The sequence below is a fragment of the Apiospora aurea genome (genome assembly GCF_038362705.1).
Source record: "Apiospora aurea strain CBS 24483 chromosome Unknown utg000003l_segment0_segment0, whole genome shotgun sequence".
NCBI lineage: Eukaryota > Fungi > Ascomycota > Sordariomycetes > Amphisphaeriales > Apiosporaceae > Apiospora > Apiospora aurea.
In genome coordinates this window covers 1,093,836-1,119,937 of record NW_027117390.1, presented here as the reverse complement: position 1 = coordinate 1,119,937, position 26,102 = coordinate 1,093,836, and the positions used below count along the sequence as shown (strand labels likewise).

The 26,102-nt window shown below is 54.9% G+C and overlaps 12 protein-coding genes across 12 annotated transcripts; 7 read left to right on the top strand and 5 right to left on the bottom strand.

Moving 5' to 3' along the window:
* Positions 1 to 142: 142 nt before the first annotated feature.
* On the top strand, positions 143 to 2,544 carry PG986_004184 (uncharacterized protein; the record flags this gene model as incomplete). The annotated part of the gene is made up of 6 exons (XM_066840406.1): positions 143 to 266; positions 418 to 1,106; positions 1,175 to 1,195; positions 1,269 to 1,524; positions 1,617 to 2,291; positions 2,354 to 2,544. Coding segments are annotated over 6 exons (1,956 nt in total), but the record flags the coding sequence as incomplete, so codon positions are not given.
* Positions 2,545 to 2,575: 31 nt separating this feature from the next.
* On the bottom strand, positions 2,576 to 3,141 carry PG986_004183 (putative ribose 5-phosphate isomerase RpiB; the record flags this gene model as incomplete). The annotated part of the gene is made up of 2 exons (XM_066840405.1): positions 2,576 to 2,672; positions 2,744 to 3,141. The coding sequence occupies 2 exons, from the start codon at positions 3,139 to 3,141 to the stop codon at positions 2,576 to 2,578; spliced, it is 495 nt and encodes a 164-aa protein (XP_066703032.1).
* Positions 3,142 to 3,761: 620 nt separating this feature from the next.
* On the top strand, positions 3,762 to 4,733 carry PG986_004182 (tagatose 1-6-diphosphate aldolase; the record flags this gene model as incomplete). Its single annotated transcript, XM_066840404.1, has 2 exons — positions 3,762 to 3,844; positions 3,929 to 4,733. 2 exons carry the CDS (start codon positions 3,762 to 3,764, stop codon positions 4,731 to 4,733), a joined length of 888 nt encoding a protein of 295 aa, XP_066703031.1.
* A 684-nt stretch (positions 4,734 to 5,417) lies between these two features.
* On the bottom strand, positions 5,418 to 6,334 carry PG986_004181 (uncharacterized protein; the record flags this gene model as incomplete). The annotated part of the gene is made up of 2 exons (XM_066840403.1): positions 5,418 to 6,148; positions 6,211 to 6,334. The coding sequence occupies 2 exons, from the start codon at positions 6,332 to 6,334 to the stop codon at positions 5,418 to 5,420; spliced, it is 855 nt and encodes a 284-aa protein (XP_066703030.1).
* Positions 6,335 to 7,207: 873 nt separating this feature from the next.
* Positions 7,208 to 8,971, top strand: PG986_004180 (uncharacterized protein; the record flags this gene model as incomplete). Its single annotated transcript, XM_066840402.1, has 6 exons — positions 7,208 to 7,416; positions 7,501 to 8,279; positions 8,344 to 8,551; positions 8,611 to 8,680; positions 8,740 to 8,846; positions 8,920 to 8,971. 6 exons carry the CDS (start codon positions 7,208 to 7,210, stop codon positions 8,969 to 8,971), a joined length of 1,425 nt encoding a protein of 474 aa, XP_066703029.1.
* Positions 8,972 to 9,834: 863 nt separating this feature from the next.
* PG986_004179 (uncharacterized protein) lies at positions 9,835 to 10,498 on the top strand (the record flags this gene model as incomplete). The annotated part of the gene is made up of 3 exons (XM_066840401.1): positions 9,835 to 9,839; positions 9,886 to 10,206; positions 10,279 to 10,498. 3 exons carry the CDS (start codon positions 9,835 to 9,837, stop codon positions 10,496 to 10,498), a joined length of 546 nt encoding a protein of 181 aa, XP_066703028.1.
* Positions 10,499 to 10,921: 423 nt separating this feature from the next.
* On the bottom strand, positions 10,922 to 11,584 carry PG986_004178 (uncharacterized protein; the record flags this gene model as incomplete). The annotated part of the gene is made up of 1 exon (XM_066840400.1): positions 10,922 to 11,584. The coding sequence occupies one exon, from the start codon at positions 11,582 to 11,584 to the stop codon at positions 10,922 to 10,924; it is 663 nt and encodes a 220-aa protein (XP_066703027.1).
* A 1,754-nt stretch (positions 11,585 to 13,338) lies between these two features.
* On the bottom strand, positions 13,339 to 15,530 carry PG986_004177 (carboxypeptidase S1; the record flags this gene model as incomplete). Its single annotated transcript, XM_066840399.1, has 7 exons — positions 13,339 to 13,646; positions 13,715 to 13,879; positions 13,935 to 14,051; positions 14,114 to 14,255; positions 14,324 to 14,762; positions 14,821 to 15,338; positions 15,399 to 15,530. The coding sequence occupies 7 exons, from the start codon at positions 15,528 to 15,530 to the stop codon at positions 13,339 to 13,341; spliced, it is 1,821 nt and encodes a 606-aa protein (XP_066703026.1).
* Positions 15,531 to 17,064: 1,534 nt separating this feature from the next.
* Positions 17,065 to 17,520, top strand: PG986_004176 (uncharacterized protein; the record flags this gene model as incomplete). The annotated part of the gene is made up of 1 exon (XM_066840398.1): positions 17,065 to 17,520. The coding sequence occupies one exon, from the start codon at positions 17,065 to 17,067 to the stop codon at positions 17,518 to 17,520; it is 456 nt and encodes a 151-aa protein (XP_066703025.1).
* A 1,122-nt stretch (positions 17,521 to 18,642) lies between these two features.
* On the bottom strand, positions 18,643 to 19,967 carry PG986_004175 (uncharacterized protein; the record flags this gene model as incomplete). The annotated part of the gene is made up of 3 exons (XM_066840397.1): positions 18,643 to 18,746; positions 19,199 to 19,694; positions 19,905 to 19,967. The coding sequence occupies 3 exons, from the start codon at positions 19,965 to 19,967 to the stop codon at positions 18,643 to 18,645; spliced, it is 663 nt and encodes a 220-aa protein (XP_066703024.1).
* A 541-nt stretch (positions 19,968 to 20,508) lies between these two features.
* PG986_004174 (glycoside hydrolase family 78 protein) lies at positions 20,509 to 23,298 on the top strand (the record flags this gene model as incomplete). The annotated part of the gene is made up of 1 exon (XM_066840396.1): positions 20,509 to 23,298. The coding sequence occupies one exon, from the start codon at positions 20,509 to 20,511 to the stop codon at positions 23,296 to 23,298; it is 2,790 nt and encodes a 929-aa protein (XP_066703023.1).
* Positions 23,299 to 23,944: 646 nt separating this feature from the next.
* On the top strand, positions 23,945 to 25,423 carry PG986_004173 (uncharacterized protein; the record flags this gene model as incomplete). Its single annotated transcript, XM_066840395.1, has 2 exons — positions 23,945 to 23,989; positions 24,947 to 25,423. 2 exons carry the CDS (start codon positions 23,945 to 23,947, stop codon positions 25,421 to 25,423), a joined length of 522 nt encoding a protein of 173 aa, XP_066703022.1.
* Positions 25,424 to 26,102: the final 679 nt, after the last annotated feature.

The window sequence follows — 26,102 nt, the reverse complement described above, 5'->3', positions numbered from 1 at the left end:
CTGCATCCTCGTTTCGCCAGGAATCCTCCGCCTGAAAACAGATCATACCAGAGTCAGCTTGCTCATCCCTTGTTTCATCCCCAGCCCTAGAACGGAACGCCAATTGGCGCGCTCTCTTATCTCGTACTATCACTCGCACTAGCGAACCATAGCATGGATAGCCGAGATACACCCGCGTCGAGTCTGGACACGGCCGGCTCGCAGTCCTCGAAGCCGAAGCGCATGCGCAAGTCGAGGTCTCGAGGGCTTCGCACTAGGACCGGATGGTAGGTCTCGTCGCCAATAGCACTTGTCAAGTATAGCAATAGGAACCCATAGCTGAATCTATCTACCTGTAGTTTGACGTGTCGGTCTAGACACAAGAAATGTGACGAGAATCGTATGTTTTCCCATGGTCTCGAGGGTCCCGAACTGGAGCTGATGACGACACGACAGTCCCGACATGCGGGCCCTGCTCCATCGCGAGCCGCGCCTGTGTCTACCGCGAAGAAGCAAGTCGCAACCCCGCCGCGCCGCGGCAATATGGCCAAGCCAGCAGCATCGACCCATCCCTCTCGGCGGGGTCTTCCTCTGGGCTCGCTCTACCCGAGAGGCGGGAGTCGATGTCGAATCCATTCCACATGCTGGCGGAGGCGGCTTCCTCGTCACCACATCCATTTCGACCCGTGCCAGCCCCGGCTTCGATCCCGGCATCTTCTCCACACGCGGGCCCACCTGCCCCTTCGCTCATGGCAATAGCCGAGTCGTACCAGTATGCGCACTCGCCGGACACGGTCGCGTCGGAGCAGCTGACGGCCGACATGGCCTCGAACCGCTGGCTCGACCTCTTGGCGACCGACGCGGCTCAGGCCGACGCCAACTTCTCATTGGCCCCGAGCCCCGCCCCGTTCGAGGAGGATTCCTCATCGTCCGCCAGTCATACGCATGCCGAGTCTCGTCCCATCGGCACCGAGAACCAGCCCATCGCCGGTGGTGATGTCGCCACGGCAGTTCCGTCATTGGTCGGCACCTTTGAGCGGCACGCTTGGTCGCTCGACCAAGACATCAGACTGACATCGGAGGAAGCTTACCTGTTCCGAGTCTTTGCGGAGAGAGCCAGTCAATGGGTAAGCGACTCCCAATGGTAATCCTGAAACGTACTCTGCAATGGCTAACTTGCGATGTCCCCCGGAAGTTGGATCTGTTTGACCCTCATGTAGGTACACTATCTCTGGGCATCATATGCGAACATACCAGAGGTGTCCGTTAATGCTTACGATCTTGCATAGAAACACTTTTCCACACATGCTATTAGACTTGCCTTACGAAATGTTGGTTTGTGCAAGGCCATCTTGGCACTGTGCGCGCGACATCGTGCCACGTCCTTGCAAGCTGCTGGCCGTGCTGCTGCCGCTCATCCGCCATCACCAGAGTCAGACCCATCCAGTATGGCGGTGCAGTACTACTACGAGACGCTACACTACCTCCAGATTGCTCTCCAGTACGAGTCCTATACGCACTCGGAGGAGCTACTGGCCACTGCTCGTAAGACGTCCCTCCTCGTCCCAAGCAGTTCCCCATGCGCGAGTGTATGAAGTATGCCGGCATACTAACATCAAGCGGTGGTGGCTATGTAGTGGTAATCTCAACGTACGAGATGCTTGATTCTTCAAAGAGCAACTGGAAGCGGCACCTCAAAGGCGTCTTCTGGATCCAGCGCTCCCAAAACGTCAACGGCGTCTCGGGCGGCCTGCGGCAGTCCGTGTGGTGGGCCTGGCTCCGCCAGGACATCTGGGCCGCCTTCCGGGAACGGCGGCGGTGCTTCTCGTTCTGGCGCCCTCTGGTGGACTACCCGGACCTGACCCAGGAGGAGCTGGCGAACCGCATCGTCTACCTCCTGTCCCAGACGGTCAACTACTGCGCCAAGAGTGATAGCGGCAGCAGCAGCAGCGGGAGCGGCGACAACTCGGCGCAGAAGCGAGCCTACCTCGGGGAGGCCCTCCTCTCGGAGCTCGAGCGCTGGAAGATGCACCTCGGGCCCAGCTTTCAGCCGTTGCCCACGGCGCCTGTCGATCCGCAGAGTGTGTTTACGCCGATATGGATTCATCCTCCGCGCTTCGCCGTCTCGATGCAGATATACAACTTCATCCGCATTCTTATCACGTTACATCGTCCGGTCGTTTCGTCCGGGTTTGACGGATATCTCAAGACACAGAAGATCCTGCACGAAGCTGTCAATACCATCTGCGGTATAGCCATGGAGCTGAGGGATGAAGGGAGCCAGATCATGTCTGCGCAGTGTGTATTTGGAGGTGAGTTCGTATTCTCTACGTCGCTAAGTGCCATTACAACTCCGTGCTGCCCCAGTTCCCAGATAGACCCAGAACCATGATTTGTGTGCCCCTGTTGCTGATACATGGTGCCGCTTCAGCTGGATTATGCGTACAGGAGGAGGAAAAACGCAAGGCCATCCTATCCCTCATTGACGCCTGCGAAGCCCGGACGGGCTGGCCGATGGCGGCGCTTCGCGATGACCTGATAGCCGAGTGGGCTCGAGTGTCGTAGTGAACCACGTCATCTCTCATCATCATCATCATCATACCGCAGCCACAGTATGTGAGCGCTGCATGTCGTAGTTGTTGATCGCCTGCACTTTCGCCGCGGATGCGGATGTGGGATCGAATGTGTAACCACTACGCAATCTGTCAGTGCCTCGCTCCCGATACAGCACGCTTGGTGATGGGCAGGGGACAAGGATACTTACAGCCACTCCTTCGTTAACCGCCTGGCCAACTCGAGACCAATGACCCGTTGCCCGAGGCAGAGGATCTGCGCATCGTTGGAAAGCACCGCGCGCTCGACGCTGAAGCTATCGTGGGCCGTGACAGCCCGCACTCCCGCTACCTTGTTGGCGCTGATGGCGACTCCCAAACCGGTGCCGCAGATGAGCAGCGCCCGGTCGGCCTTCCCGGAGGCCACCAACTCGGCCGCCGCGATGGCGTATTGCGGGTAGGGCGTCTTGTCGCTGGACGAGTTGGGCCCGACATCAATCACCTCGGCGACGCGCGGGTCCGCCGCCAGGTCCGCGGCCAGCTTGGCCTTGTACTCGAAGCCGGCATCGTCGCCGCCGATGGCGATTCGGAGCTTGTTAATCGACGTCATTTGCGTTTAAGGTAGACGAGATAAGATGGTATGCGATAATTATGGGCTGATGATTGATTGGCAGTACGGGATTCTGGTAGGGTAGGATTTATTACTCAAAGGAAAGCTAGCTAAAACGACGATGCGGGGGTGGTGTTGAGGCTATTATGCTAATTCGCATTTTGCTGAAGTCTTTCGCACGTCATGAGACGGGCCCGCGGCGGCAGGAGGTGTCATTTGCCTCGTAAGGAGGGTATTGGGCGTTGTGGCCTTTAGCCGAGCGAGTTGTGCCTCGAGACGCGAGGGATGCTCCACATGCGGGGAAATACTTGGCGAGATCTGGAATTCCCATTCTTACCCCTGACCGAGTTGGGGTCATGAGGGGTGGCGGCAAGGGGGGGCCATGCAGGTCGATGCAACACTGGGGGCGGGGCAGTGGCACTGCGGCAGGCACATTCGGGCTTCGTCCGAATTCTCATATATGGGTTATGGCGAACGAGCTTAATGATGCGACGAGGCCCGACTTGTTGGAAACTTTGGGAAGTTGAGGACAGGCGTTGACAGTTGAGACTCTTCCTATCCAGCCCTTTCACCGACTCGATTGAGCAACATCGCACGAAGACGAATACACAGTTGCCAAAATGGAGTGGAAAAAGGACAACAGGACTTACAAGATCCTCTCGGACGCCGAGAAGGGCGGATATGGCGTCGTCGCGCCGATAGCGTAAGTCACCTCTCAGCAGGCACCACTTGACTGTCCGTCGTTTTGGCGCGCTTTTCTCTAATCTGACATATTCTCGCTCCGTAGCTACAACATCGAGTGCATCCTCGCCTTCATCCGTGCCGCCGAGGCCAAGCGCGCCCCGCTCATCATCCAAGTCTTCCCCTGGGCCCTCACCTACAGCGACGGCCTGCTGGTGCACGCCGCAGCCAAAGCGGCGCGCGACGCCTCGGTACCGGTGGCCATCCATTTGGACCACGCGCAGGACGCGGACCTGATCCGGCACGTGGCCGCGACGCTGCCCTTCGACTCCATCATGGTCGACATGAGCCACTACGAGATGGCGGAGAACCTGGCCAAGACCAAGGAGCTCGTCGCGTTCTGCAACGCCCACCGGATCTGCACCGAGGCCGAGCCGGGCCGCATCGAGGGCGGCGAGGACGGGATCGCGGACACGGCGGACCTCGAGGGCGCCCTGACGACGCCCGAGCAGGTCGACGACTTCGTCGCGACGGGCATCGACTTCCTCGCGCCCGCCTTCGGCAACGTGCACGGCGAGTACGGCGCGCGGGGCCCCGTGCTCGAGTACGACCGGCTGGCCGCGATCCGGGCCAAACTGTCCGCGGGCGCGTCGTCGTCCAAGGAGGCCAGCAACGTGCGCATCGTGCTGCACGGCACCAACGACTTCGCCGAGGACGTGATGAAGCGCTGCATCCAGGGCGGCTGCAGCAAGATCAACGTCAACAAGCTGGTGCTGGACGACTACCTCGTGTACATGAAAACGCAGGCGGCGACGGCCAGCCTCACGACGTTCATGGAGGAGGGGACCAAGGCGATACAGAAGTTGATGGAGTGGCAGATGGACGTTACGGGATCGGCGGGGAAGGCGTAGCTGTAAGGTGTGGTGCCTAGATAATGAATTTATAACTACTTGATGCAAGTTTAGTCACGTCCTGGTGCTCTATCTCTGATCCTCATCGTTATGAAGATGCAGTTGTGACTGGGCATGATCCTGGCCTTAGACTAATTTTGCCTCGGGTGTATGACAGCAATTGATACTGTATAGACTATTCTACTCGTGGTTTCGGTCACATACGACCATATCCTGCTGAATACTAGGGATCCCGTCCGCTCTCCCATATATAAGCAGCAGAGAGCCGAATTAGTACTAGGGTCGGTGACGACCTGGGAATCCTCGGTGTTGTATGTTTTGTTCCGTCTTTTTGTCGGGTTTTGCCTCTCCTGCAGCCACAGAATTCGAGCATGCCACTGTAAGCTTCGTCATTTATGTGTTTCATGGGTTATGGGCTTAGCCTGCGTACTACTAACATCACCTCGATGTGGGAGCAGGCGACATTGTGGTGTAAGTCGCAATCGTGACACGAGGGCACTTTGTTACACCAGGAAGTTGTGTAGACAATGAGATGAGACGAGACTAAGCAGCGATTTCTTGAGAAATGCTTGTGGTGTTGGTGATGCTGTGGGACTGGTATTGTTTCTGATATCTTTCTATTGAACGTATAATATTTACAAGATGTGAAACCCCAAAACGCCTCTATGCGGTCCGTTCTATCTTTTACCAAGCACCAACGATGCCGGCTATGGGAATATCGATACCCGTGGTATACGTCGCCGTATCCGAAAGCAGATACACGTAAGCACCACCGAGCTCCTGCGGCAGCGCGAGGCGGGGCATGCCGCCGTAGTACTTCATCTTGAGGTCCCAGTCGGGGCTGGTCTCGACGTAGTAGGTGAGGGCCGTCTTGACGAAGCCGGGGCTGATGCTGTTGACGCGGATGCCGTACTGGGCCCACTCCATGGCGAGCGTGTGGGCCATGTTGCGGACGGCGGCCTTGGTGCCGCCGTAGGGCGCCGAGGGCGCGGCGCGGTTGGGCCGGTACGACGTCATGGACGCGGTGAAGACGACGGACCCTTTCGTCTTGAGCTCGATGAACTTGCGCGCCGCGTACGTGGCGCACAGCCACGCGCCCGTCACGTTGAGCTGGTACAGCCGCTCGAACTGCTCGAGCGTGAAGTCGAGCGCGGGCTGGTGCTTGGTCGCGCCCGCGTTGGCGATCATGCCGTCGAAGCGGCCGCCGCGCGCCGCGACCTCGTCGATGGCGGCTTTGACCGAGGCTTCGTCCGTCACGTCCGTCTGCACGTACTCGAGGCGGCCCGGGTTCTGCTTGGCCAGGGCGGCGAAGTCGTCGCCGGGCTGGCTGATGTCCAGGGAGAAGACCTTGCCCGCGCCGTTGGCCAGACACACCTCGGCGAGGCCGAGACCGATTCCTTGGTTTGCGCCGGTGACTGGAAGTTGAGTGTATGGTTAGCAATTGCTCCGGGATGCTGAAGATGGGGATAAGACTTACTTGCAATCACCTTGTCTTTGAGAGTGATTTGCCAGTTGTGGCCAGGCTGGGGCAGGGTGGAGGGGTAGTTGTCCGCCACCGGAGCATCGCCACTCGCAGCTGAGTCTAGCGCAGAAGGAGACATGATGTGTGATATGGAAGAAGAGATGCTGAAGTCTATCTGCGGTGCCTGGGCTCCAATGGATGCGGATTGTAGTCTTGCTTAGAAGCGGAAGACTGTGATATGAATGAGAGTTGAGGGTGTCAAGTTGAAAGTTGTTAACATGAAAACTGTCAGTAATGAGGGCGAAATAGTCTCGCAAGATATATCTACACTTTTTTTCTTCATCACAGCCTCTAACGACTAGCTCTTCCCCAACCGCGCTGCGGGGGAATTTGCGCCAGTATGCGACTGGCTTGGCAATAATGTCATGGTGAGTTGACATAGTGTAGATATAGGCTTAGCCGGTGCCGTCGTCTCGGGGCACATCTAGCCACCAGATCCCGCTAGAGTGGCCTCGAGACGCGGCCAGGAGCGGCTGCATATGCGACTCTGTCCTCGTTCCGCGCCAAGTCTCCACCCCAACTCAGCTGCATGCCAAGCTCACTGCAACACGAGTCAGCACACCATGCGGGGGGCAAGGGGGGCTCCCCGTACCCCGTGTGGGAGAAATATTACCACGCCATGGTGGGTCATGATGGGAACTGGGGAAGATAGTATGGGGAAAGGCCGAAATCTTGGAATGTCAAGATTCCTGGGTCCCGGCTGTCTGGACATCAAGGCTGGAAGTCTACCCGTCAGTAGCTTAGCCTGTCTCGTGAGCCCCGCGGTCGTCTATCGATTGAGAAAAAGCAAAGGCTGGATTTATTATAAAGACTTGGCTGCGTTCTGTCGAGTGCAGATGATAAGCAGGAACCTCGCCTCTGCTCTCCACACCTACAAACACCTCAAGCTCCTTGACGGCAGGCAGCCTTCCCTACCAAATCACTTCCCTACATGAGCCGCCAAGCGCCCATCATGGATAACAAACATCTAGACAAGGCTTCAGGAGAGCACGAGGAGTTCGTGGAATCCGGCACGATGAAGGACCCCAAGTCCCAACATGAGTACGCCGAGGCCTACGTGCCCGACACCGAGGAGGAGCGGAAGCTGGTTCGCAAGATTGATCTCTACATTCTCCCGACAATGTGGCTCATGTACCTGCTGAGCTACATGGACCGGACGAAGTAAGTTGAGGAAGACCCCCCGGTCGTGTTCTGTACATGACGATAGGACGGAATCGCTGACATTCGTCTTTTCTCGCATCACAGTATCGGCAACGCCAAGATCGCCGGCATGGACAAAGACCTCGAACTGACCTCGGACCGCTACTCGATCGTCCTCATCGTCTTCTTCATCGGCTACGTCCTCTGGGAGGTGCCCTCCAACATGATCCTCGCCCGCACCAAGCCGTCCATCTTCCTGCCCGCCATCATGTTCCTCTGGGGCTGCGCCACCATCGGCATGGCCTTCATCGAGAGCTACCACGCCCTCATTGGCCTGCGCGTCATCGTCGGCCTCCTCGAGTCCGGCTTCGCCCCGGGTATGCTGCTCCTCCTCTCCAGCTGGTACAAGCCCGACGAGCAGGCCCGCCGCTTCGGCGTCTACATCTCGGCCGCCATCCTGTCCGGCGCCTTCGGCGGTCTGATCGCGGGATCCATCACCAAGGGCCTGGACGGCGCCCATAGGCTCGCGGGCTGGCGCTGGTTGTTCATCGTGGAGGGCGTCGCCACCGCCGGCTGGTCCATCATCGCCTCCTTTATCCTGATGGACTTCCCGGCCAACACCAAGCGTCTCTCGGAGCCCGAGCGCGAGCTGGCCATCCGCCGACTCATGGCCGACCCCTCGCGCTTCGATGGCGGTGAGGACCGTCCCAAGCTCTCGCACTTCCAGGCGCTCAAGGTCGCTCTCACCGACTGGAAGGTCTGGTTATTCGTCGTCGGCTACATGGCTGTCGTCGGCTCATCCACGCTGTCTTACTTCTACCCGACACTGGTGGCCGGTCTTGGTTACGACACTGTTAACGCTCAGTACATGACTATTCCCATCTGTAAGCCATATATAAAACCTTCCCCACTATAACATGGTAACTAGTACTCACACTCTATTACTAGATGTTGTCGCATTCGTCGTGACAATTGTCGTTGTCGTCTTCATGGACAAGTACCCTCGCTGGAGAGGCTTGGTCCTGGGCTGCTGCATGGGCGTGGCCTGTCTCTGTGCCATCATCACATGCGCCGTGTACGACTTCAAGGCTCGGTATGCGCTGCTCGTGATCATGGCGTCGGGTCTTTGGGCTTCCAACGGTCTCTCGCTGGCATAGTAAGTTATTATCGGTTAATGGCATTATCGAATAACGATTACTGACTATCTGGTTACAGTGCAAGCTCTACCTTCACGACAATGACAGCCGAGGTTCGCGGTATCAGCCTTGCGTTCGTGAATGCTATGGTACGTGACATCCAATACAACTATTTCTACCTAAACATGAGCTAACTCGGCAACCGCAGGGAAACTTGGCTCAAATCTACGGGTCGTACCTGTTCCCATCCAAGGACTCGCCAAAGTACCTCATGGGTTTCGGAGTCATCTCCGGTCTTTGCTTTACCGGTGTCGTGTAAGTCTCAATACATCCACATCATTGATACGTTTTGCGGTTTCTTTTCGGACTACGACTAACGTTTTCACAGTGCTTACCTCGCGCTATTTGTTCTCCTCAAGAGACCTACCGCCAGACGCTAGGAATGCATTCCTGGTCTCTTCACGATCAACGAAGCTCTATATATGATATCCAAGTTTATTCAAATCTCCATCTTTAATTAATGATATACTTCGTTCACAATTCAATGTGTTATGTGGCCATGCACGCTGTGGAATGAAAGACCATAAAGACTTGGGCATCATCCGCCATTGTCGTGCACAGGGAGCTTAGCCAACATTAGTACATTAATTCAGTTGTGTCGCTAGAAGGCAACAGAACAACAAGAACCGGGCAAATTACCACGTCAGGGGGCGATTAGTCTGCTAGAGTAGACAGGGCATTCGCTTGACCGCTCCAGAATTGGGCCAAGAAACGAAGCGATGTCCGACCTGAAAATGCTTATCAGGGCCAATGCGGTGCCCAATCAAGCTGTCTGGGAGAGAATCCGCCTGCTAGGCCCAAAGATCTACCGGGGTTAGCTGTCGGAGTTGAGAGGACGGACAGTCCTCTCTCAAAAGCCAGAACCCCTTCGGTGAACGACCAAATCTATGGGCTGTTCAAGCTCAAGCTAATTGCTTCTTCGGCGATAGCAATCAAGGAGCGATGCTACATGCGATGCCATATCATCTCGCCACCTTAAGGTATCATGGCGATGCAGCTACAGCTGTACGCATAATCGGTAAATGAAGAGTTACAGAGCAATGCTCCTGAGACCATGGCCGCCAATCGCCAGGCCGTAACCCTCCATCCCCCTAAGTTTATGACCAACCAACAACGCAAGGGGTAGGGTATGCAGATGAGCATATAAGCTTGCAGGGCAACGATCTTGGCTCCGGATTCCAAGTGCAATGGTAATCATCCATCTACCTCCACAGTCATCGCCTTCCAGCCAACTCAGCCCATCATGAAGTCGGTCGTTGCTTCAATCGCTCTGCTGCTAGCTACGTCCTCGCAGCTTACCTACGGGCATGGCCACGGCCACCTACACGCCCGTGATGGGGACGAACCATGTACGCGCCGTGCCGATGTATGTGCAACCTCTTCTTTCCCAAGCTCGAAGCCAAACTTTTCCCATCATCCAAGCCTGGACGCCCGGAACTGGCGCTAACATGAGAGAATACAACGTACAGATGAAGCTTTGCTCCGGCGGCAATGGCACCGGCGACTGTTACCCCAACACCTTTGCGTTCCAGAAGTGCTACGACCTGGCAGGGTCGTGGACGCAAGCGAGGACGCTGACGCCGCACCAGACCTGGTACGACTGCTATGCATACACGTGAGTGACAGCCGTTATCATCTCCTGACATCCATTATTATCTGCTAACTTGAAATGTTCGTCACCTCGCAGTACAACATGCTCGTCCATTACCCCGGCCACTGAAGCCGACTGCGAGCCCGCCATGGACTGCGACCTCCAGGTCAATAATGCTGAGAATGCGAAGGCACTCTTCTTCCCTGGGACAGATTACAGGAGCTGGGATCTACAGCTTTACCACTTACAAGGCATGGTCAAGTCGTTCGTGTGCTTCTCCAGGCTGCCCTTGGGGGAGCCCATCGTCGTGGAATGAGGTTCGAACGAGATGATATGGTACAAACAAGTGTTTCCTACTCTCCATTAATTGATTGACTGCTATCGGTTTGGTTGCTGTTAGGCGAGGCTATCTTTCTCTGTACTATTTTCTTACACCAAGGACACCACAGGCTTACAACCAAGTCATATATCACTCTGAGTAAAAATTCATTATTGAAGCCATCTTCTATGGGCTTTTGGTGTTCGAGGCATTTCTGAGCGAATTCCATGATCAGAAAACTAGTATCGCCTAGCAATACTGCCTAGCCATGTGAGATGCAATTGTGAAACACCTTCCTTCGTCTTTTCAATTCATCGCTTCTTATCGACTAATTCCAGTCGTTTCCTCGTCCGGCCTTGGTAGCTGCTCGTTTCTGTGGGCAGTTACGGTATCGCCTCATTAGGAGTGAGGATGCCAGATCTAGGCCTCTGGAAAATTGCATGGGTCGTAAGCCCATGCTACCGTGATGCTCTCGCGATCTGGATGCTCCTCCCGAAGAAAGCGGAACGCGTTCTCACTCTGAAACCAGAATGAGCCGAACCGAATCTCTAAAGTACAGCTTGATGTGCTTTTCTCGATGACGAGAATCTCCTCCAAGTCGAAGTAGAAATGGTCCCATAAGAATGCGCAGATTGCCTCTTCGTTTACGATCTCATGAGGACCATGGACTCGTATAACTCGGGATGAAGTGACGTCGGCGGGGTCTTGAGGAGCGACCTTGACGCGGTTCCACGTTGCTCGAATTCGGTACCCGACAAAGGCAAATTGTCGAGATCTGACTGCTCCCATGAAGCGCTCGGCAGAGGCTCTATCCCAAAATACAATTTTGGCCGCGGCGGTGTGATAATATCCAGACGGGGCATTGATGTGGGTTTGGACGATGCGTCCGAATCTGAGCTGTTGCATGAGGTCATAATAGCCGATGTTGGGTGACAAGCCTGTGACGAAAACGCTGCAATTCTCATCGTCGGCGATGTCTGCCGATACGTTTCTCCAATGCAGAGCGTTTCCTTCATACGCAGGGCTCGGCTGGGTCAACGACACGACTTGCTCCTGCTTGTCTTGGTCTGCCTCGTTGTCCATCGATGATTTATTGTCGTCATCATAGCGACTAACGGGATCGATAACCACGTGGGGTACTCGGGCAGGGGGCCTGGTGTCTCGTAGCGTGGCTGTGACGAAGGTCGGTCAAATGTGATGGCAATGTGGCCCTCTCGCAGGGCTGCCAGCAAGGCACCGACATCGGTAAGGCCATCTCCTGCAAGGTACAAGTTAGACAAACGCATCCTACTATCGCACCCCGTAGTTTGAAGATGAAAAAAATGAGTTCTGTATCTTACCAGGCCGAGATGATGCGTTAGAATCTATGCTGGTTTGGAATTGTTTAATCTTTGTTGTTTAGCAATTCCTTGTTGTTGAAGTTTGTTTTTCTGAGTTGTTGCAGAGAAATGGTGCTTTCTAGCTTGAAGTTGATGGGTTTTACAGTAATGTGGTGTGGAAATTTTGCGTTGGTGGAATGAGCAGTGCCATATGCCTTATCAGGAATGCAGGCTGTTAATGCCCTAAAGCCAAGGTACTTTAAATGATTGTTCTACTTACTCAAGTGAATACATGTAGGGACGACGACAATAAGAAACGCCCCACCTTAACAATCTAGCTGTGCATTAGGAAAAAAGGTCCTACAGCCCATTCCAGCAGTACCGAATGGAGGCAGGCCAGTACGGCTGAATTATGAAAATAGCCCACAGGGGTATGCTGATGTGGGATGAGCTTCTGGTCGCTGGAGGCGCGCTCGCAGTGGCCGCTGTAGTAGCAGTGACACTCCCACTTTCGGGCCTCGCCGTCCGGGTAGGCCAGGTGGTAGCAGTAACCGTCGACGCAGCTGCCTGTGGCCTCTATCAAAGGGCCTTCCACGGGTTAAGCATGGCATACTTGACGCCAACGGTCGGTACAGCATATTCAGTGTTTAGCCTCGCGTGGGCTTCACCACTACACACCAAAGGCTTGCAGACTTCGCATTATTACAAACCGGCTATCAGTTCGAACGATGAGTGACATCTGTAGTAGACTGACGGAGCTATATCAGCATTGATAGTATCTAACAAATCATTGATAACCTAATAAGGAGACAGGAGAGATCCCATGATGCAAGACCTCCGCACCAATCCAAAGATTTTATAGACGCATCATCAAGCTTGAAACAAGCCAGAACAAAGGGGTCGAGCAGATGCAAACGATTATCGCCAGCCTCATGTCACGACTGGAAGCCTTGAGTCTTCACAAAAAGCAGCACCAATAAGCACAGCTGCGATGACGCTGCCGTGTAGAGTCATGCCCAGCGAGCCTGTTGACGCTACGGGATCACCGAGCCTCCCGAAGAGACAATGGCGTGACTGTAAATCTACCTTCACGCGTCTGAGTGAATGGGCCATGTGTTGCATAAATGACATCACTTAGGCATACACTCATCAATGTTTGTGATGTGGCTTCTTGAACTGATATTGACAGATATGCCATCATTACGCAGACCAGATTAACCATGACGGGAGGTGGACAACGTTTATGCGGTCAGCACATGTCAGATGCACATTGACCCACATATGTAGCGTCAATATTCAAGTTTCGCGATGCTGCTCTTCGGATATCCGTAGTTGGTGGCTGATTGCCTATTAGTCAGGCCAGACTGTCTTACCCACCGGGTAGCACATAGAACAACAATGATTCAGAATAAAGATGGTATTTCAGTTTTGTTTCTATTGTAACCAACCAGTAAATCAGAGGGTAACACAAACGCCTATTCAACTCCTGGCAAACTCTCGCAAGCAAATGCTACAGATCTAAGGATAGTACACCGAAGTGCCATTGGCCGCCACGTAACCCAGCATGATGAAGTCCTTGAAGATAGCCTTGCCACTCTTGATGATCTTGACCTGGTCCGGCATACACGTCTCCATGATGTCCCAGAAGTAGCACTCGGGCTTGTGCGGCTCGGGCAGCTTGTTCTTGACGCCCGAGATGTCGGCGGGCCCCATGGTGCCGTAGGGCGTCTTGCAGCCCTGAGTCGACTTACTGCCGGTCGCGACGTCCTTGTTGAACATGACGCGGCGGAAGATTTCGTAAGCCGTCTCGGGCTGGTACCAGGGCACTGCGGGGGGCACAGTTGTCAGTTCATCCGTGTTTGAGGAGGGATGGTTGGTTGCTGTAATTACATACCTTCGTGGCCGGCGTTGTAAACGCGCGAGAAGGAGAGGTTGCCGAACTGGCGGACCATGCCGCCGACCTCGTCCTTGTTGGTCTTGAGGTCGGTGTAGCCCGCCTTGCGGAAGTCGGCTGAGTACTTCGAAGTGATGTTCAAGCTGATAGCCTCGCCACCGCGCCCTGGTTTGGTGATCAGTACGCATGGCCATTCCGTTGGCTTGGTTTATAAACTTACAGTTGCACTGATAATCGCGGTCGCCATACATGAAGGCCACCTTGACACCTTTGTCGAGAAGACGTCCCAGGTCTGCGACGTTGTGACCGAGGATGAAGTCGCCAGTCTTATTGAACACTACAGGAATTGCATTAGTAAACCATTCCTTTGAGATGCTAGGTCCTGAACATTGTGCTTACCATCCCTGACTCCTGCTGCGAGCCCGGTGAAGTTGAGCGGCACACCAAGGGCGTCCTGCACCTCTTTCGAGTTCAGGTACCCAGCGGCATACTTGGGAGGGAATGAGCCTCTGGGGGCAGACGTGAGGTCAAATAGGTTATGCTATGATACAGTTAACGGCCGAGTCTCGTCGTCTGGCGGTTTAGGGATCCGCTTCCGTAGGCACTTACAAGAAGTTCGTTGTAGGGGTCATGCATAGTCTTGAAGCAGGCCCCAAACGCAGCAGCACAAGCAGTGTTCGTCTCATTGTTGGAACCGGTGTTGAGAGAATCCTTCTGCGCCTCCAAGGCGCGGCATTGGTGGATCAGCTTCTGGCACTGGGGCCAGCTCTCGACGGCCTTCTGGTAGACGGTCTCGTTGATGGTCTGGAGGCCGTACGTGTTGTTGTAGGCCGTCTGCGGGAAGAACGGGATCTGGACCTCGGCGTCGACGCAGGCGTTGACGAGGCCCACCGTCTCGACGTTAAGAGGAATGGCGTTGCTGGTGTTTTTGGACACGATGAGGACATTTTGCTTGTCGAAATAGGAGGCGAAGGTCGGCCCATAGTGGCCGCCGTACGATTCGGTCCAGATGGAAAACTGGTTGGACTTGGGCTTGTAGTGCGGGAACCTAGTCGGTTATATTAGTCGTGGATCTTATACACCTTTGATGAGAAGGGGTGACATACTCAGTCATCCACGTCTGCATGAATTGCCATGCAGCACGGGCAGCAGTGGCTGTGGTGTTAGCCGTTGACAGCTCATCCTGGGAGGAGAAGACACCGGCCAAGTTCGTCGAGTTCACCTGAACGCCCTCCATAGATTTGTGCTGCGCGACATTGAACGGGGAATCCGGCTCGCTGATGGTACCGTTGATCAGCCTGTCGTAGGAGAATCCGGTCTGGACCGGCTGATCAATGTACAGCATGTTGACCTCGTTGTTCCACGACCAAGGGTTCAGGACGGTGTCTCGCGAGTTGGGCGCGACGCGGCAGGGTCCGTTCTCGCCGACAGCCGCGTTGACGGTGGGCGCCCCGGGTCCGCCTTGCAGCCAGAGGGAGAGCGGCGCATTGGCGGGATCCTTGCGGGACTCGAAGAACCAGAAGAAAGTGTGGATGTCGTAGGCCCGACCCTCGGAGGCGGACGCGGGGAGGTTTACGTAGCCGGAGTAGGACTTAACGCCGGGAGTGGTCTCGCAAATGTGAGTCTGTATAAGTGGTTAGTTGGGCTAGGAAGAGCCAAGATGATGAGGCTTTCGCCGACTTGCCTCCTTGAAGTCAATTGTGATCTTGGGGTCCGATGGTGACCTGACGCTCAAGTGTCCAGGACGACCGACGGGCGTGGCGTTGCAGAAGGATACTGCAGCTAGAGCTGCGGCCACCATTGTAGTGAACGCCATGATGAAATTAATAACACTATCAGATTATGCGTAGAGTCAGTCTGGTCAGAAACCGTTTCCATGTGCCGTTCCATCTTGGCTCCTTATATGTTCGCGTTACACCACTGACATAGGCATGATATGATACTAAGCAAGCCTGGTATGTAAGCATTGAAATTGCAGTGTCATGATGACGACTGCTATAACCACGCACATCTCTGGGGGGCTTGGGCTTCGATGCAGGTGCAGATGCGCGCTAGTCCAGGCTTCCAAATATTCTCAAATCTGAAATTTGCTGCGACTAGTAATTAAAGTTCGAAGCAGCGCCTCTTTTCACTTGAAGGATCAACCTTAGACGACGAGACTAGCTGAAGGCTACCATAGCCGATCGCTGCGGATTCCAGTGACCTGGTTTCGTCTGATTGGCCGCCTGGGGAAACATCTGGGCAACGGCCCAGCCTCCGTGGAGCAGATAGACGAGCCCCGCGTTGGTGTCTTGGCATCGTGAAGCCACCCGTTCCAGCTAACCTCGAGCAAATGAGGCTTGACCAATCGATTATGGTGTTCCTAAAATAGATCAACAGCAGGGCTCAGCAAGTTCGGTGTCACCTGCGCCGAGTCCCTAATATAGCAGATTTGACTTCGGCCAATACCTACTTAGTGATCATAGATTCGCATCTTTCAACGCTTCCATTTCCACCACTCTTCCATGCCGATATCTTGTCGGCATGGAAGTATTCGCAGCACTTTTAATCTGGTGGATGCCATGTCTCGTCCAAGAAGCACCGCGCGTTAGGTCAGACGATAAACCCTGATTCCTCTCTAATCACCATTTCAGCAAAAGCAAACCACTTGATATCGCACTTTGCACTTACACGAATACCCGAGAGTTGTTCTACGTGATAACATAATTTTAAGAGTTGCGGTTCTGTTGGCAACATTCTTTCAAAACTTGGTTGCTTGGCCGTCTGCCACTGAACATATCCCCTTGATGGCGACACCACTACCTCCACCATATCGGGTCGTCCTATATAGACTAGGGAATAATCAGTACCGTGGTATAATATTTATCCAACTCTTTTTAGTAACATTACATTTATTATACTAAGGGTAGCGTTATCGCCAGTAAGGGGATAAAGTGGGACAGAATGAGCAGGTTACCAGCAGCAATGATAAACTTCAAGAAAACTATTCCACGGCTAGGGTTTTTAAAGCGCCACATGCTTCACAAGATCCATGTCGTGGACGGTTCTTAAGGGTGTCCTGCGGATAGACTGGCTATTGGTCCTGGTAACAAGATAGGTCAAAGTACGAGGTCGTTTACAGGTGGGGGGAATTGCACAACGGAGATTCACTTACCTAGAAGTATAATTTATGGTTATTAAGGTCCGGGCATCGCGTCACTATTCGATCGATTTTCGAAATAGTACCCATCTAATAAATATTCGCAACAACCCTAACCTACTGTCGCAGTTATTACTTTTAAAACTACCTTGAAGTTATCACAATACTAACACTGTGATATTCACAATTTACAATCCTTATGCTTAGCAAAATGGATGACCGACTTATTCCTTTGCAAGAGCAGCATACCACTCTGCGGAATACGATACTTGGCGCCGCTTTAAGCATACTCATCTTGGTTGCCTTGCTCACTCCTATCGTCTGCTCGGCGCTCTCCGTGCCAAATCTGGACGTTGCTGCAGGGCTTGCCGTCTGGGGCTTGATAACCTGGAGCGGTTTAGCATTGGTGTTCTGGATGGAACAAATACCCAGTCGGATCCTCCACTGCTTGCTCGCCGGTGTTATCACCCTGGTGGCAGAGAGTATTTTCTTCTTCCTTGTCTCGGTTTCCGCCTGGGCTACTAAGCCCTTGGTTCTGTTCCTGTCCTTCTGGGCCAGCTTTGCGGCTGAGTACTTTGTGGGCTTGATTTCGGACGCCATCGAGTGGTATGTGAAGATGGCAGTGGCGAAGGAGCAGCCAAGGACGCAGGGTAATGCGCAAGCGTAGCCCGGCGCTTCGGATCTCAATTCAGAAGTAGTGCCGCTCATGACGGTTACTTGGGAGGGACGGGATGAACGAGGATCGGATCTCCCACCAGATTACGAATCCAGCTCTGCCGACGCACCGAAGCCATTGAGCGTATCTACATAGCTCACTACTGCTGATAGCGAGGACGGACCGTTTTGCCTACTCCCGGCTCAATGCATGAACCACACAATCCGGTCGCTACTCCTTTATGGATTCGCATATGCTGGGCTCTATGAGCCTTGCCCAGTCAACTCACATCCATCTATGGCGTTCGGAAGTATTTCATCGCCTTATCAAGCCATTTCTGCGCGTTACTACAACGTCTGCCATTTCGAAAAGCACAAAAACAACCTATGCACATGTACGAGGCGTGATCTTGCCTTGGTCACATATTTGGGGTGGGGGCTACTGGGCTTGCTAGGCTTGCTGGGCGATGGACCAAAGGTAGAGAAGAACAAGCGCAAAAGCGTGCAGGTTGTCCACAGAATGAACAAAGCTCAAGAAACTATTTCTATGGCGAGTAGGATTTTGGATTTTAAACTTCAAAAGTCGGACGGTTTGGGGCTTTTGTCAGTTGTAAAGTTCTCATTGTCCGCGCAAGTGCTGAACACAAGGTTCCTGCAAGGCAGAAAGCCATGCATTACGCAACGGAGATTCGTCTGTCAAGGGCTGGAGTTCATAATAAAGCATATGTCTCCATTTCTTCCTTGCACGTACACTTTAAACCCACTCACGCCCATTCTGATTTTGCAGATCTCACTTCACCATCGTTTCCCCCACCAAGTACCAGCATTACTGGATTTGCAGCAAGAGCTCGTATTGAACATCCCTGGCACTATGAGCCAAACCGAAACGTTGATGGCTCTGCGGGCCGACTTACGGAAACGAATTCTCGCGATAGCCTCGACCGGCTTTGTTTTCATCGTCCTGGCCGTAGTGACTCAATGTGACGCGTTCTCCGGGGAGGATTACCGCCTCGCTTCGTTCTTTGCTTGCATTGGGCAGCTGATCTGGACTACATTCGTACTTGGATACCTATACCCGGGCGTAAAAAACAATTGCACCCGTTACTGGTATTCCGTCGTCGCCGGCTCGGTAGCCCTACTGGTTGACACCATCGTCTTCATGATCGTCTCGTTCCGCGCCTGGTCGACCGTCCCTTTCGTCTTCTTCCTGTCGTTCTGGATTAGCTTCGCCGCGGAGCACTACATCGGCATCATATCGCGCCCCGTCGAGTGGTACGTGAACCGTGCCGTGCCGATGCAGCGGCAAGGAACCCCTGCCGGTGGGCAGGCGCAGCCTGGTGGTGCAAACCCAGAAGTGGTACCGCTCACAGAGGTCGTGTGGGGAGGACGAGATGAACAAGAGTACGAGTTGCCGCCAGAGTACGACCACGTGTGCGATTCGCGTCCCGAAACACCTCAATATACATAGGCAACGCATTTCATATTCTCCATTGGTACCGGCAGGCTGTATATGCGAGAATGGTAACATCATGTGTGTGGGATAAGGCATTGAGTGGCCTGTATCTACAAGATAATGGGGACCAAAACAAAAGCAAACAAGAAACAAGAATCTACGGTGGCCAATACACAAGCGCGCTTTATTAAGCGCTCCCAAAAATCCCCTGTGCCGCCCCCTCCAGCTCCGCCTTGACCTCCCCCCGCAAGATCCTTTCCGGCGTGATGCTTTCCTCGCCGTAGAACCCCCTCATTGATATCGTCGCGCGCATTGAACCGCGTCCCGTCCACCTGAGCGCCGAGGAAGATGCCGCGGGACTTGGAGTAGATCCAGACGGGATCCTTGTCGCCATGAAGCGAAGCCGTCCCCGCTCCCACGGGACCCGCGGTTACGAACAAGCCCGCGCCGAAGCCGAACCTCTCCTGAGCGATGGCCCGCACGGCCTCGTCCGTGTTGAGCACGCAGACGGACTCGGTGTGGTCGGCGCCCAGGATCACGCCGGCGCCGACGGTGTAGGCGCTGAAGGCCGAGGGCGGGCTCCAGTCGTTGCTGCCGTCGGGGAGCCGCGCCATGACCACGCCTGAGCCCGCGGAGCCGGACACCCACATGCCTGCGCGCACCGTGGTGGAGATGGCGATGCCCTTGGCCTGCTGGATGACTTCGGCCGGGATCTTGGCGCGGCTTTTGCTCTTCTTGCTACATGTACATCTTGAACGTGTCGTGGCCGAGAGTGGTGGCGATGATGCCGCTGTCAACGCCGTAGACGAAACCACCAAGCGCCGCCACAGTGGCAATACTTAAGATGAAGAAACGACCTATTGACTCTCGGAGGTTAGTATGTATCTCCTAGAAATAGGTAGGTTGTCTCAATATTGAATAAACGCAACTCTTTGCATATATACCCCATTGATTACTCCGGAGATACTGGACTGATAAGGAATAACCATCGAAGGTCGCTTACCCATATTGAATGGGAATGAGTTGTGATAATTATTAGGGAGCTGGGGCTATTGTGTCTGACGATGTACTTGTTCAAGGGGCAGGCGCACAGTGACTTCGTGAATTTGCAACAGTGACAAGTGACGATAATTATATCGCACGCAAGTGGAAGCTGAAGATCATCTAGAAGGCGATTGGCGGGTGAAAGCATACCGACCAGATCATGTTAGGCCTCGGGAATCTATCAGGTGGTGGATACATCTGTACCTAAGCAGATACCCCAGAAACGAGGATAGTCATCCGGGGTACTCCATAGATCTACATAAAATGAGTGTGAGGTTGCATTGAGGCTCGTCAAAGTCAATGCCGGACTCCACGGCAGTCGTCTGATGCCGAGTCAAGTTCGGTGAGTGCTAAGCCGAGATGAAATGGGGACCGTTTCGTCTCCGCCGAGCTACCCCCACGCGACAACATCAAACTCCCAAAACGCCTGGACACCACCACCAACACGCCCCGAGACGCCCATCAGTTTGACGACACGAGTTCTTCCTTGGTATACGCATCACGATGTCCAGCCCTCAAGTGTCCAAAGTAGGGTTTGAGCACCACCACGACGGCTTTGGCCTAGGATACAATCGCCCGCGGCTCTGTTGGCGATTCACCACCTCTGAGGATACTCTACCAGCTTGGAAACAAACGGGTTATGAGATCGAGGTTGAATGGCTTTCGCCAAGCAGACCGACCAAATCGTTTTCTGTTGAATCGGACGAATCGACTCTTGTGCCGTGGCCCGCCGAGCCACTTTCTTCCCGGTCCCGGGCGGCCGTAAGGGTCCGGGTGCAAGGACGGGGCAATGGCGAAACTGGGTCGCCGCGGGAAACCAGCAGCGAGTGGTCTCCTCCGTCCATTGTGGAAGCCGGGCTGCTAGAGAGGGACGACTGGGCCGCGTCTTTCATCGCACACGAGAGTGAGCCCAGCCGCAGCGATCGTGATGACGATGAACTGGCGCCGCATCCTCTGCGCTTCCGAAAGAAGTTCAAGATCGATAACTCCGTAACGTCGTCCGGGTCGCGCGCCCGCCTATACATCACCAGCCTCGGCGTCCTCAAGGCGTACATCAACGGTCGTCGTACCAGCGACGAAGAGATGGCCCCGGGATGGACGAGCTACCGCCACCGCCTGAACTACCGGGTCCACGACGTCACAGATCTCTTGAAGACGGACGCGACCAACGTCATCGTGGTTGAGGTGGCGCAGGGTTGGTACGCCGGATGGCTTGGATTTGATGGCGGGACCAGGTTCAACTACGGGAAAGATATCGGCGTCCTAGCCCAGTTGGAAATCAGTGCTGATCAGGAAGGATCCCAACCGTGGCGCTTGTGTACCGACACCACATGGGCGGTAAAGCGCAGCCCCATCCGGTCTAGCTCCATATACAACGGTGAGGTGTATGACGCTCCGGAGGACGACGGTTTGGAATGGAGCCAGCCTGCTCAGGAGCGCGACGAGCAGAGAGGCTGGAGCGCGACACGCAAGCTGCCATGGCCCGGAGGCGAGCTCGTCGCCCCGGATGCTGCCCCTGTCCGGGTGGTGCAGGTCGTCGACGCCGTCTCCGTATTCAAGTCGACCGGCGGCAAGACTATTGTCGATTTTGGACAGAACCTGGTGGGAAAGGTGCGAGTCCAGGAAATCAATGTCCCGAAGGACCGCGAAGTTACGCTCAAGCACGCAGAGGTCATGGAAAACGGCGAACTGGGCACTCGGCCGCTGCGTCTTGCTAAAGCGACGGATACTGTCATATCTGCTGGCGAGCCATTGCTTCAGTGGTCTCCTGAGTTCACGTTCCACGGCTTTCGGTACGCTCAAGTTGACGGTCTGACCGACTCTGATTCCCCTCTTCCGGCCAAGGAGAACTTCAAGGCTTTGGTGATGCATACGGATATGAGACCCCGAGGGGATTTCACGTGCTCCAATGAGATGGTCAATCAGCTTTACCGCAACATCAGGTGGAGCATGAAGGGGAACTTTCTCTCCATACCCACCGACTGCCCGCAACGTGATGAGAGACTGGGCTGGACGGGTGATATCCAGATCTTTGCTCCCACCGCCAACTTCCTCTATGATTCCACGGGCATGCTGAAGGACTGGCTTCAGGACCTGAAAGCGGAGCAGATGGAGGAAGAGGATTTTGTTCCGCCTTTCATCGTCCCGTCCATCCCTACACCTGGGTGGTCACACATGCCGGCCGCCGTCTGGGACGACGTGCTCATCCTCACCCCATACGCCCTGTACAAGTCCTCCGGCGACCGCGCGATCCTGGAACGCCACTTCGAGAGCATGCGCGGCTGGCTCGAGCACGGCATCCGCCGCGACGCAGTCGACGGCCTGTGGGACCGGGGCCACTGGCAACTGGGCGACTGGCTCGACCCCAAGGCGCCCACCGACGATCCGGCCGGCGGCGTGACGGATGACGTCCTGGTAGCCGACGCGTACCTGGTGCGCGTAACGACCGCCTTCGCGGACGCCTGCAAGGTACTCGGCAAAGCCGACGAGCACGCCAAGTATGCTCAACAGGCCACCCAGCTCCGGCACGCTTTCCAGCACAAATACATCACCTCCGCGGGCAACCTCATGTCCAACACGCAGACGGGCATCGCGCTCGCGCTGCGCTTCGGGCTCTACCGGACCGAGCGCGAGCGCGAGACGGCCCGCGCCCGGCTCGAGAAGCTGGTGCGCCGGGCCGGGTTCAACATCGCGACGGGCTTCGCGGGGACCCCCGCGATCCTCGGCGCGCTCGCGTCTGTGGGCCGCACGCAGCTGGCGTACCGCATGCTGCTCGAGAAGACGTGCCCGAGCTGGCTGTACCCCGTCGCCATGGGCGCGACGACGGTCTGGGAGCGCTGGGACAGCATGCTGCCCGACGGCAGCATCAACCCGGGCTCGATGACCAGCTTCAACCACTACGCCCTCGGCGCCGTGGCCGAGTGGCTGCACGGCACCGTGGGCGGCATCAGCACGGCGCCGAACTCGGGCTGGCGCAGGATCCGGGTGCGGCCGGTGCCGGGCGGTACCATCACCAGCGCCGCCATCTCCTTCGACGGGCCTTACGGGCTCGTCAGTTGCGAGTGGCGGCTGGACGGGGTCAAGTTCAGCATGAAGTTGATCGTGCCGCCCAATTCCTCCGCCGAGGTCACGTTGCCTTCCGAGCAAGGGCGGCAGACCATGGGTGCTACCACGCCTGGTCGCGTCGTTGGATCGGGTACTCATAACTTTACTTGCGGCTTTGATCCGGGCGAGTGGCCACCCGAAGCGATTATTGCGCCGCACAGGGAGGCGCCGACGAAGGATATTGCGTAGGCAACCTTCCGGCGTGATTCAATTCTGCTCGGTGCCGGGCTTTTTCGGCGGCCGCTGGCCCCAGCCAAGATTCCCAGCAGTTTGTAGAATGATCAATTTAGCTACTCGAGAATGATGGAGAGCGCAAAGGCAATTGACCAGGGTTCCAACATAGACTTTTGCCACAGCCAGGCTTGAGGGCCAAGTTCAATGAGAGAATAGAAAACCCAAAGACTGGAAACCACCCTTCGGAGTTATCTCGCCTGGGTCACAGTCATATTGGTCTAAAACTGACCACGCCTCGCCAATTGCCAGATTGTTGACATCTTTGCCATTTTGCCCACACCGCTAATAAAAACCCCTGAATGGTTGCCATGGTTGCGTTACAGGCTTTCCCGGACGAAATCTTGCTATGCATCGTCAAATTGCTTCCGCTCGAGGCTTACTACTGTCTAGCAAGGACTTGTCATACCTTCAGGCGACTGAGCTACGATGCCAAAGTCCGCCGACGTTTGAACCAAGAGGGCAAGCCAGTGATCTACGCCGCAGACCAAACGATACACCGTTGGTACCTTTGGGCTTTGCATGATTCAGGTAAAATCGTGCAGGCATACGAACCGAGCATTTACGCTGGTCCTTTTAACCCGCCGGGCGAGTACATGCCACCATGGCCCCGGAATGGGCAACTCGAAGGCACTTTTACCAAACCCGAGTATGTCACTACTGCGTACCAGGGACCACGCGAATTCGTACCACACAGTCTTTGCTACAACATACACAAGCCGGAAAACCGACTCGTGTCACATATTGCCGGTCTTCTTCTCAAGGATAGCCTCTGTCCCCCGTGCTCGCAGCTTCGTGGCACAATGACATTCCAGCGCCGCTTGCAGATATTGATGCGCCCACATTATTGCACTGGCTGCGAGCTATACCACGCACGAGTCTTCTTCGCCCAGTCGGCAGTGGATCATGGGAACTATATGCACCGGTTATGTCTGGGTTGGACTGGCCGGGTCCGCATATGCGCCCATAGGACCATAACCTGGAAGGAATACAAAGCAAAATTTCCAAAAACGGGCAACTACAGCTGCATGGAATGCAGTACCTCTTTGATGCGTCTCTTGGGGTTATTCGCAAATCGATTCGAATGAAAGATCTCCCCAGTTATCAAGACGGCAGAGATGAGCAGCAGCTGGCACCTCTCCAAGCATGGGTCAGCCAGTCGAAGGAACTTGCTTGCCCTCACTATCGAATCAACGACCTGAGCCTGCGGATCAATCTATTACACACCATTCGACAGTCATACCCGGCCACCGCAATTCTGGGACAGGTTCCCCGGATCGAGAAGACGTTGGTGGACAGCTGGGGGAAGCCGTGGAGATGCCCTATCTGTAAAGCGGCTTTTTCCATCATTTACGTAAAATCTAAAAACACTGCGCTTGGAGGCGGACCATTTTCTCTACGCCTAGAATCCTCTAGGGCCCTTCTCAAGTCTATTGCCAAACCGTGCGATCCACGCTGGCTGGCCCAACTGGAGCCGTCCATGGAAACCCGCAGCGAGGGCGCCCGAGGAGTGACTTGGTGCGACGACGCCTCCTGCGGGACGTCGCGACAGCGACGGAAAGAAGCCCTTCTGATTTGGCTGCTGGGCCACGGCGTCAAGGCCTAGATCCCGGGTGACGATAGCCCGCCGGTGGCCGCGGGCGCGCGGGGCCAGTGGCTTTGGTTCGCGTTCTGGTGGTTCTGGACCCCGGCCCAAGTCCCCGGCGACAACGAGAACTCGCTGAGGTGGTGGCTAACCAACTACCCGGACCGGGAGTTGGTGAGCGATTCGTTCTTCGGGAAGCAGCACCTGCGCAGGGAAATAGGCACCGACGACAGGCACTGGAACAGAGCCGCGGCGCGGCACGCGGCCACGCTCCACGCCGACACCGGCGTGGCTAGGGAGCTCTTGCGCATCTCGATCCTAGGCGACTTTAACAAATACCGGGCGTATCTCGAGGGCAAACCGCGGAGCCACCTGGCGGTCCTCCGTGACTGGTACTGGGAGAGGAAGATGCTCGGGGCGAACAACGAGACGCAAGTCTGTCACAGAGATTGGTTGGCGGACGCTATGTGGTACAACTATGCCATTAGACGCATTTGATCCAAATTAGGTACTATCTCATTAGCCTTGATCTCGTAAGGGCTTTCATGGATACGATAAAGGCGGCGGTCTCCGTACGTTGAAACGTCAGCTTAACTAACTAGCTTTCACACATCACGGTTTCGTATGTAATACTGGTCAAGGAGCAAGGAGTGCAGTTGCGTGGCTTGATTCTCGGTCGATGCCATTATGTTTGCTACAATGACCCGTGACCACTTGTATAGTCTATTACCCGCGACTTTTGGATTTGGGAGAATACTCCATGTAGGAAAGTAATACACGTTCAGACATGAAGGATACAGTAAGAACACAGAGAGTGGGTTCCGTCGTTACGCATCTCTTCTATTTACTTATTTTATTCATTTAAAGCTCAGCAATGATACCCGGATGAAGTTAGAAGCCAAAACCAACAACTGCGTCTGCTTTTGTTCTCGGGATCACCGTAATCCGGGAAAGGGACTGCGTATGTATTCAGGGGAACTGCCAATGCAGATGCAACATACAGCCGTGTTATCATTGTTGCTCTTAATCGAAACAAGAACCGCGGAAACAGAGGGAGGAAGACAGGCTAGCCAATGGGAGTTTGACTGGCCTGCGTGAGATCGACACAGATACTTGCTATTTCCTTTTTGGGTAAAATGCCAACGTCAGCCCTATGATCAACTGCGGCCATCGCATT